We start from the raw sequence: 11,385 nt of genomic DNA, 5'->3' as shown, positions 1-11,385 counted from the left end.
TGTTGTAAATCAGATCAAAAGCCAGTGTTTAGTATTTTTTTCAAGTATTTTTATCTTTTATCTGAGTCGTTTTGTTATATATAGTTTAAAATTTCGGTCTGCTAATCAAATGATTCAATAGTCAACGTAACTGCCCCGGCAGCGTATTCTCGCGGCGGGTGCGAAAACTACGTGTGATTCGCGTCCAGAAATGTAATTGAAAACAAAATTGGCGTATATATTTATCACGTCAGCATTATTTTAAAGAATTCTACGTTAAATTTCGTGTCCGAGTTTCTTGTTATAAGAGTATTTGCAACATGAGAACACACGAATTTGCTCGTTACCGAGTTTAGATGTTACACATCTCTGGCAAGTAATAAAATACTTTTTTTTTTAAATTTGAAATCCCCCTCCCGAAATAAATTCCTCTATCCGCCACTGGACAGACCCGCGAAATTTTCGCGGATTCATTGGGTAGCAAAGTAGACTTGAAGTACATATACATCTGCTTTACACTGATGACTGGACTACAGTGCTCTTGAAGACCCTGTAGCCTGTTACAAACAAAGAGAATAGGTGGCTATCCGTAAAAGGATGTGAACTTGTTATCGACCAATTAGCATACTTGAAAGTTTTTATTATGTACAGTCAAGTCTAGCCTATATTGAAATGAATCCACGAGATAATCATTACCCTACATATGTAGACGACAGTTTGTTGTTATTGAGGCGAATTAGCTAGGGGTTAATGCACCAGCGATGTAAATATCCGGACGAAATTTATGTTAACATCTTGTTTAAATTATGAACAAGATAAATAAGTATTTCTTCTCTAAAATAACTTCTGAAGAATGTCTAACTGCTACTTCAAAATTAATTTTTTCACCGCCAAGGCAAAAATGGCGAGGATGGGAAAGTCTTGGAGTAGGAACGAGGAGTAAGGGACAATGTCCTTGAACTGGAAGCCTAGACGGGGCGATGGTAAAACGCAGGAGTGTGCCGAGATACTAGGGCTGCGTCACTTGTGACGGATTTAGCCGGCGGGCAGAAAAGGCCGTCGCGACAGATACAAGGAACCCCATTCGGCGACGTCAGTTCTCACCTCCGTCACGCCGCGCCGCCGACGGGAAGGAGATAATCCTATCCTGGCGCCCGTTATCCGCGGAACCTGGCCGATAAGCGTCGCGCCTGGACGCCTCCCCTCCAGCGAACATCCGCCGCGACGAGAGTTATAAAAACCCGGACACGACTCCATCCCGAGACTCAGCGCCCACCCGCAAGATGAGCTCCAGTCTCCAGGCGACGCTGCTGCTGGCGGCCGCGAGCCTCTTCGGCGGGGCGTCCTCGGCGTCGCTGCGATGGCCGCTCGACGTCCTCCGGGCGCCGCCGGACTCCGGCGTGTGGGAGGTGACCTGGAGGGAGGTGTCCTTCCGAGGCTGGCTCGTCCTGCGGGACCCCGCCGACAACTCGTCGACGGCGGCAGCGACGACGACCACCACGTCGACGACCACAACTACCGGTGCTCCCACCTCGGCCAAACCGTGCTTCCCGCCGGGCCCGCTCTGCGCGGACAAGATCCTGGTGACGCCCGAGCACGTGAGCAGCTGCCCCGTCGGCCAGAAGAAGGACGCCAAGGGCCGGTGCCGAGCCGAGCTCGGAGCCGCCGGCAGCAAGGCCAAGAAGAAGAAGAAGCAGTCCGGCCCCAGGTGAGTTCGCTACTGAGATACACGAGCAGAGGAAGAACCACAGCCAGCTCTGTTGCAACGTGTCTAGACGAGCTTTGACCCCTTCCGAAATATTCTGAACCAACGAAGGCTCTATCACCCAGAGTCATTATTGCTAGGATCCAAAATAAAACGGTTCATGTATTCCAATCTTACATCACAGTCAGTTAGATCTTTGTTTTGTTGCTGTGCACAAACACGATTTCTAATGTATAATTAAAGCAAAACAGTAGTTGTGAAGTTACAAAGGGATTTCCAGAAACAATTTTCCATCTTTGTTCGGCGAAAGATGTAGCCAAACTTCAGTAGCAGCAATATAATAATCTGTACTTGAGAACAATTATGTGTGTTGCACAAACAAATAATAAGCATGGTACATTCCTCCACCCAGCTTATTACTGACCATAAGTTAAAGACAATTTTACGATTGAGTACTTAAGATTGAACAGACAGAATTAGCCGTGTCATAATATCACTCTGTGTCTGAATACGAGTGTCTCTTAGGACTGTGTGTACGACATTTTAGTTTCCTGTACCAACTCCTCGTGACCAGTAGCGGATCCAGAGGGGGGGGGGGGGGGGCTAAGGGGCTCAAGCCTCCTCCAAAAGCATCTGGGTTCACTATTGTTTTAGTGTTTGCCTTGATAAAGCCTAGCCTCAGCTGGGTCAAGCCCCTCCCAAACCAAAATCCTGGATCCGCCACTGCTCGTGACCGTTGCAAAATTACAAATTACTTGATTTGGAGCGTGCGCCGTCAATCACCAATTGTTTGGAATCATATTTTAATTAGAATCTTTTTTAAACTTAAGCTACGCGTAGTCTCCTGTGGTCAGTTTATAATGCGAGGGTTCAATTTAAATTCACGGTTGCGCATACATCGGCCGTCAGCGGAATTATTGTTCGAATATCACATGCAGTTTTGAATCTTTTAAAATTTTTTATTCATGCTGACAAATGGATACGAATAAGTGTTTTTATGCAAAGTAAAGAGAATAGAAGCAACTCTATTCAAGTAATTCTCACGGCTGTTTGCATAAAGTTCTTCTTAAAGTAAAAAATTAAGAAATTGTAAAAATAGCACGAATGAACTGAATAGAAAACAAAACACACTATATTCCTTACATACTGCTACTTTTACTGCTTCACTAGTCACAACTGCAGTATTTATGCAAAGTCAAAATAAATTTTAGATACGCGATAATAATATTTTATTTCCACCCAATAACATTTTTCTTCATCCATCACTCTTTCTATATGTAGCCTAACCATGTACCTTCCGTTAAATTTGCACGTGCCCTTCTTGCAAACAAGAATTTTTGCACGCCTGTATTTATCATAGTACAAAAATTCCTTTTTGCTACGTAAGCAGTATAATAATTGAATATCCAATGGTATAATGTGTAGCGAAAATAGTTCCGAGATAAGCTGACAGAGAGGTCAACAATATTAACTCAGAATAGTATTCCGGTTTTGTTGTTTTCACTCGTAACTTAATTTGTTACTGTCTGGTTGTATATTTATAAAACATATTTTCATATGTTTTAAGTCACCGTATTTAAAGTGCCTTAAATTCTTACGAATTTATTCGGAAAATTGTTATGTCAAGCTGAATAAATAATTTATCTTTGTGTCAATTCACGATGTTCTTGTTTTGTTACAGTGGTAAAAAAGCTGTTAACAACAAGAAGAAAAATAAGGCTCAGAAAACAAAGCGGCGAAAAGTGAAAAAAGGGAAGAAAAATAACGCGAAGAAGCAGAAGAATAACAACGCCAAGAAGCAGTGAAAAACATAAGTTTTGCCAACACCTGCAGATACTCTCTACATGGGTTAACCACATGAACAAAGTGCCATTACATGTATATACTGTACATACATATTTATTGATATTTATTGTAATTTATATTTATTTATATGAATATAATATAATAAAAATATTATATTATTACCAGGTGCATTTGATTCTATTTAAACAGTGTGCCCAAAAATTTCAAAACTTCGTACACCATAACGTAGTACGAATCTTAAACGTATAGAGTTTGTATTTTCTTTAAATCTGTAAATGAAACTAAGTAGGTAATCTCTTTTTAAGTTCATTAAGGTTTGAAAAATGTTTGTTCAGTACTACAGTTCTGTAGGTATAAGAAACAGAGAAATACCTCTAAGTATATATGCATATACAAATTCTGATCTATTTAAAATTTTAAGTTCTATTATTCTTTGTTTAAGAAACTAATTTGTAGTATATTTGAGTGTGTAATTGTTATTTTCTTACAATTGCCTATGTCATTAGTTAGGTATTTTTGGACCTTAAAGACAAAGTTAGAAGTTTCTACGCACGCTTATGAACACAATTTTAAGGCAACGGAACAATAATAATTTAGAGAGTCCGAAACATCTTGAATATTAAATATAAAAAATGTTTTTCGATAAATTATTACGATATATTTCGTCTAAATCGATGTTTTTCAGCAGTTTTGTTTAAGATTGTAAATGGGGAAGGGTGAGAGCAAAGTACCATATTTGAAATTGAAGTAAACTTCCATATATTACCCAAGTTAAATTACAAAATTGTAAAAATTCTCCCATATGATAAAGTTTGCAAGTTAAGTTAAAACAAAAATGTGTGCTTACTTACGGAACCTTTGGTGAAAGAGACGGACTCGTATTTACCCATTTTAATTTCACATTAGTAAAAAAATAAAATAAAATAATCTCTTATTTGGTCATGCGCTTTATATAGTCATGTAATAAGTGTGCGCGCGTGTGAATCGAGTGAATTTCTTTCGTGTTCTTTTTTCTGACTAACCCTCACATTCTTCTACGCCAGCGCGAGAGACTTCTCAGTTCTGTGACCCTTCGAAATGCATGATACAGTCTGTTTCACGCAGTATAGAGTAACTGGCGAGCACTGTTGCCAGATTGATACCACCCGGCATGTTAAAAATGATAATATTTTTTGTATGCCATCGTTAATCAGAATAAGTTTTAAATTATTTTTAATTATACTATTTTTTCTTAATTTTTTTCTAAGAACATAAAATAGTGTCTATCGATAGTATTATTACAGTTGTAGTCACTCTGACAAAAAAAAATTAAATACCAAACGCAAAATTATTATTTCACAAGAGTAACTATTTAACAGTCAGTCACAATTAATAACAAGGTTTTCCATGAAAGTACGTTCATTTCCGAAAAGAGCCAAACTTCTTAAAATTAAATGATATAAACAAAATGTTAACAAAAAACGGTTGAAACCAAAATGGCGTCTTTCAATAACATATCCTTAGAAATAAAAAAAATGGAAATCATGAGCTGATGCGCTTGATGAAATACACCACAATTATTATTCCAAATTTTACCTTAAAAAAAACATTTTTCCGATACATTGAACAAATATTAATTACATTACAATGACGTGTCGGAAACCTTTGCACTCTTTAGAGCGAATCTGGCAATAGAACACACCGAAAAGGGAACAGCGCTAATAGCTTAAATAGTGCATCGGGAAGATAAAGTAAATGCCCATTTAAATGCATACTGCAATCTAAGGATGAGATGCGCTGTAGTAGCTAGGTGCAGTTGGAGGTTGCAGTCATCTCAGGGCAAGCCTCACAGTAAGAATAGTATTTCTGAAAATTTACTAACTATGGAACCATCATAGAATTAGATCAAGGTGTCATATTTTAATTTACAAATATTTATTTTTTAATTGCTTTAATATTTTTGTAAATTTTATGCAGACAATTCCAACCTGGACTAGTATTTGTGGTCCTTGTACATTAATAAATTAAACCGTAACATAATTTAAGTTACTGTAGGTCAGGGCATTTACTGTAAAAAATGTCGCATGCATCGCGACTGTTAGGCCCATTCTACAATGGCTCAGAAACGGAGACGGATCACATAAACAGAGACGGATCTCACGGAACATTTCATCATCGCGTCTGCTGCTTCCACAATACACGGAAACGTAACAAATTTCAACCAATGAGAGAGCCTTACAATATTACGAAATATTAATTTAATGAAAAAATAATAATATTAGGCAGAATTTACGTATCTAATAAAAATAAATCACAGTGTCAAAATAGAAAACCATATATGTTTGTACTTAAAATTAGAACATAAACTATAAGACTACTACCACCGCAGCCAAGTACTCGGCTTCTATTGGCCGCACGGAGTGACGTAAACGGAAGAGTTCAGCATCGCCAAGCTGATCCGTACGGATGTCTCTCCATCTGCGTGCTGTTGTAGAAAGTTACTTTTTGCTACTAAATAAGTCTAATCTGATGTTATTTTAAATGAATTTAAAGGTAAAATTTGTCATTGCTAGTATGCACTGAAAGCATTAAATCATATGGTATACAGTTTTTTATAAGCCGTTCGTATGTAGCATTCGTCTTCAATCACAGATTATTTTTTTTGTTGGTATATCATATCTTACAGCGTCTGATTCTGTGTGCATTGCTTCCATATGAATACATGGAAGTAATCAACCGTCAGACAAAATGTCGTGTCGTGTCGTGCTTCATTCTATGTGAACCCGCCCACCCAGTTGATGCTAGCTAAATGGGGCGAAGTGGAGTGTAGGCATCACGCGCCTCACTCTTGCGTCCCGGATTGCCATCCCGTAGAGGCGCTAGAAACACCTAGTTTTCTCGATATTTTAATTTTTTTTTTTGACGTGACAACGTCTAATAAATCGATGAACGCCGGCTGCACGCACGAAAAAGTGTCCCGTTACGCATATTGTTCCGTTACGCTGTGTCCCGTTACGCACATTGTTCCGTTACGCTGTGTCCCGTTACGCTCATTGTACGCTTGCGCCGCATCTATCTCTCTTCCACTCGATTGGCCTATGCGTCCGAGGAGAAGAAAGACAGCGGTAACACACAACTTTCATCTACACGTGAACTGTTTCGTCAACTGTTTATAAAGTGAAGTGAAAAGTTAATGTGGTTTTCACTGCTTATTACAACAACAATTTCAGCAATAAAGGTTAATTATTATTGCATTTTAAAAATCTGATTACTAGTATAATTTCAAGTATTTATTCTTTTATTATTAAAATAAAAATGATTCAATTTTATTCATAAAAGTATGCAATCATTTCATCAATGTTTTGTTATGACGTTGTCACGTTAAACTATCGTCCGTAAACCGACTTTACAGACAAAAAACAATTTTTTTATCATATCATCGATACCAACAACGGTGTCTCTGTTAGTACAGTGTAGGATATGACAAACCAAGTCACGCTAGAATCATTTGTTAGAAGTGTTCACAACACTTAAAACAACTTGGGGCGTAAGGAACGGTCTACCTGTAGCAGGCTAACATAACAAGAATCACCAATCAATAAATACAGCAATCGCTTCACTCTTTTATACTATTTTGTCTTCTATCAATGAACAATGATATCCTCCTCAAAGTACAATTTAGAATTTCTGATATAGAAAAAACTTCTGTGTATGATGAGCAAAAACGTTACTACAGTATTTTTAGAAATTATATGAAGTCAATGTATTTAATATCTGATTCTATAAAGACATTAAAAAAAGTCTAACAATAACATTTTATTTCAAAGACCATCTGAGAAATTATTTGCTCTACAACTTAGCGTATAGCAATCGTGGGAGTTACCGCCCGATTTTCCGACACTATCTATAATCCAACATATGCGAACTTGCCGCATTATCGGACTTGTACTGTAATGTTGAAGCAATGCGAAGAGTTGCAGTTCGGAGTGGTATATGTATTTCAGTCCTGCTTGAACCACCCACGAACGATTCTATTGATATGAAATTTTGAATAGTGAATAATATTATCTCACTACTAGTGTACTTGAAAAATAATTTTCAATTGAAAATCATTGCATTCTTTATCACATTTTAGTTCAGCGATCTGCTATGGTTTTCTAAAAATTCTGGATAATAATATATTAAATAGTGCAGAACCAATATCTTGTATACTCAATGTTTATAAAGTTACATTTACTAAACCTGGTGCTCAGTAAAATATTTTACTCACCTACATTATACATCTAATATTCATTTATTTTTGAGTTAGTTTTTAAAGATTCAGATTTGCTACTTCATATTGAAGCTGATATTACCAAGCTTGATATTACCAGGAAAATAACAAATGTCTTTTGACTCACTAAGGGTATTTCGATATAGTATTCTTTCAAAATTCCACCAATCCAGATTTCGCTAAGTAGAACCCATTATTACCTGTAATAGGCCTAGCACATTCCAAAGTTTAGATACATGCCCAGGTAGCGATGCAATCGGTTGCTACACATCTGTTTTCCTACTCAAACTTGTACGCATACGAGTTTCCAACTCTTATCGCAGCGAAACTTCATACGAGAAGGATTCTGCACGCATTTACTCCTCTCGTGTCTTCGTGTCTACGACATTACGCAGTAGCTGCAAGGATGTCTAGTAGACGACAACGAACATGAAGATGTTGCTGTTATGGTACCAGTTCTCGGTGTATACGTAATCACATCAATGCAACGTTGTTGAGCTAAATTCTTTACTTTTTGCCACACAGCAGGATCTTTGCATGTCTTCAAGTGTTTTCGCAACTTATAACTTCTTGCAAATTGCTTGCGACATTTCTCACAGCCAAACTTCTTGCAAAGAGGATTCTTCGCACATTTTATCTTCTCATGTTGTCAGACAACGCAGGGCCGGCGCATCCATATAGGCGAACTAGGTAACCGCCTAGGGCGCCAAGTAGCTGGGGGCGGCGCAGCACGACACATAACAGCTGATATAATATGTTTAACGATTATTGAAACTAGATGAAAATGGATTTTTGTAACAGTTTGTAACGTTTATATTGATATAAGCAATTATTTAAAGTCCACGGTGACCTGTTTATGATTTGTAATAAGTAAAAAGTAAAAAAAAAAACACAAGCCTGCTTACATTTGATTGTTGACTAAATCTTAGGCTTACGTGATGTATTTTGAGGCAAGGAAATTTTTTTTTGAGTATTAAGGTTTTTCGCCTAGGGCGCCAATTTACCTTGCACCGGCCCTGAGACAACGCATTGTTGACATCGAAAACGTTAGTTAAATTTTTATCGGTCATTTTCGAAGTATTCACCGAAGTGTATGTCATTTTAAGAATTGAGGTCTCCTATATGTAGGTGACTTTACACACGTTGAAGTAGTGCATACTGTTAAGACAAGAGGCGGTGTTGAAGTTACTTATACCTTAATGTTCTCCAAGTTATCGGCGTCGCTGTCATTAATATCTACGATGCAATGCTACTTCTCCTTGCAGAGAGTTTTATAATTTGTGAGAAAAAAAGACTAATTAATTTAAATATAATTTTTACTATTATAGTTTATTTTATATGAATTTTAAGTAGAGAATATTATTTACTAAGTTCATGGCACTGCTTCTTAGTTATATGGCGGAAAGTTTGTGAAAGAAAATGTTACAGTTGAGGTCTGGAGGGGGGAACAAAACCACTTTGACCACTGTTTACTTTCAAATTATTATTATTTTTTGTGGCGGGAATGGTATTTTTTAAGGATAATTCCGATTTTCCTTCCCCGTACTTGACTATTTCAGAAAAGGAACATTTAATGCATTTTAGCTATCATAATCATTAATAATAATAGGATTTCACTCCATGGTAAGAGGTGGGTCGAAAAGTATCAACCTGATACTTTGGCACTGATACGCGCCTGTATCAGGAACGGCAAACGAGTACACTTGAAAAGTATCAGAGACTTTAGTATCAGTTCAGAATTCAGCTGGAACAACACCACGGCCAATGAATACAGTACCCGATCGCAGATGACGGTCACTTGGGCGGAGCTTGTGAAAGGGGAGGGAGCAGGAACGACGAATAAGGGATAAAGAAGGGAAAGAATGTAGGGGAGGAAGCGCAGGGGAAGGCGTTGATGCCTTGAAGGAGAGGCGCAAAGCGATATTGTTACAAGCAGGGCTGCCACTCATGGGTTTTTCCACCCAGATCTGGGTTTTTCCAATGGTGTTTGGGTTTCTGGGTTTTTAAATAATGAATTCCAACAATTCTAGGTTTTTTATAATTTTAATTATTTTTATACCTAAAACAATAATAAAGGTAGTAGCTACTGTATCTGTTTGATAAATGCAAACAAGTCTATGTGTTTCACACACAAAAATACATATAAACACAAAACTAGTTTTCAAGAAGCTAAGTCGAATATTAAATTAGACACATTCTTCAAAGAGGCTTGCAGAACAAAACGAATGCTACAATTAACCTTCAAACCAATCTTGTAGAATCAGACTCTGAATAAAGACTAACGTACATGATGCAGTTTTATAAAAACAATACTGGTTTAAAGGATGCAGTGATGGTGTTTGTTTTGTCATGTATATATTTGTAGGTTTTTTTATGATATGTACTGGTCCAAGAATTACTTATACAGCCATTTTGCTGCAGTGTAATTTTCTTGTATTGGTTGTATTTAACCGTTTTCAGTCTTGTAAGGTAATTAATTGTTTTATATTAAAACCAGTTATGTTTATATTTTTGAATTAGTACGCAAACATTTTCAACGATAGCATTTTAGACGCATCTGGGTTTTTTACCCATGTGTCTGGGTTTTTTTGTAGGTTATCTAGGTTTTTCATGAATATCAGAGTGGCAGCCCTGGTTACAAGTCGTTTTGTTTATTCTCCTACTTCAAAGTACGCTCAGTGCGCAGTGCGTGCACCGTCTCGTTCAATAATAAAACTAATGAAAATTTAATATTAAAAAGTACATTAATACAAGATATAATATTTATATTTGTGCACCTAACAGCTATGAAAATGCAAATAAATTCTCAGTTGACACTAATAACAGATGTAATCAACATATGGACTTTCTTTTTTCGAAAACAATTAGTAACTAGTGTTTTTATACATTAAAAATGCACGATTTTATCAAAAATAAAAAATAAAAAACAGATAGGTACATTAGTGAGCATATCAATGTTTACGTTTCAAATGTTTCTTCAGATTAGTCGATGATTTATAACTCAGTTTTTGTTTACACAAATTACAATTAGCAAACTCATTATTTTCCGTGAAAAAATTCCACACAAATGAAGTCTTTTTCGTGCACTTATCAATTCCTTATTTCACTATAATGATACTAACTACAAAGCATGACAGCCCGCAACATGGTGATACACGGCCAGGACGAACTGCAGTGATGTTGAACTGATTGATACTGGTTGTATCAGGCGGTCATGAGAGTATCAGAGGTAGAGAATTACCGGGCGTGATAAATAATGTATCAGATTCTCCTTCCGGTCGCACGGTCTGCGTACGCGGAGCTTTGTTGCCTCCTGGGACCGTCTGATACAGAAGTATCAGAGACTTGTACCTAGGTACATTACTGTATCAGTATCAGGTTGGGACTGATACCGAAAATTGCTGTCCCAACCCATCTCTACGTCCATGGGTTTCCATAAAGGATGAAAACTGTTGCCAATTTCCACAAATGAAAAAAAGTCAAAATTTAACATAAACTAATTAATATTTGCGTATTGTAACGTGTAAGTGTTGAGAATTTTCTTATTTACAATTTGCAGCTGAGTGGAATCCACACAATTTTTGGGAAATATGTTTAAATTTTAAGTGGTGGTACCGGTTACTGTCATTATACAAACAAAATC

At 37.1% G+C, this 11,385-nt stretch overlaps 1 protein-coding gene across 1 annotated transcript; it reads left to right on the top strand.

Annotated features, from left to right (window-relative positions):
- Window positions 1-1,262: 1,262 nt before the first annotated feature.
- Window positions 1,263-3,565, top strand: LOC134531308 (uncharacterized). The gene is made up of 2 exons (XM_063367002.1): window positions 1,263-1,687; window positions 3,366-3,565. The coding sequence occupies exons 1-2, from the start codon at window positions 1,263-1,265 to the stop codon at window positions 3,487-3,489; spliced, it is 549 nt and encodes a 182-aa protein (XP_063223072.1). The 3' UTR covers window positions 3,490-3,565.
- Window positions 3,566-11,385: the final 7,820 nt, after the last annotated feature.

The sequence above is a fragment of the Bacillus rossius genome, chromosome 3, assembly GCF_032445375.1.
Source record: "Bacillus rossius redtenbacheri isolate Brsri chromosome 3, Brsri_v3, whole genome shotgun sequence".
Classification (NCBI taxonomy): domain Eukaryota; kingdom Metazoa; phylum Arthropoda; class Insecta; order Phasmatodea; family Bacillidae; genus Bacillus; species Bacillus rossius.
Note: the sequence above shows the minus strand (reverse complement) of the source record. Positions and strands in the feature narration are given on the sequence as shown.

Excerpts from the sequence above, each read along its gene's own strand:
- LOC134531308 (XM_063367002.1), top strand. The coding sequence starts at position 1,263 with ATGAGCTCCAGTCTCCAGGCGACGCTGCTGCTGGCGGCCGCGAGCCTC. Across the intron at positions 1,688-3,365 it reads AAGAAGCAGTCCGGCCCCAG|TGGTAAAAAAGCTGTTAACA; the intron begins GTGAGTTCGCTA and ends GTTTTGTTACAG.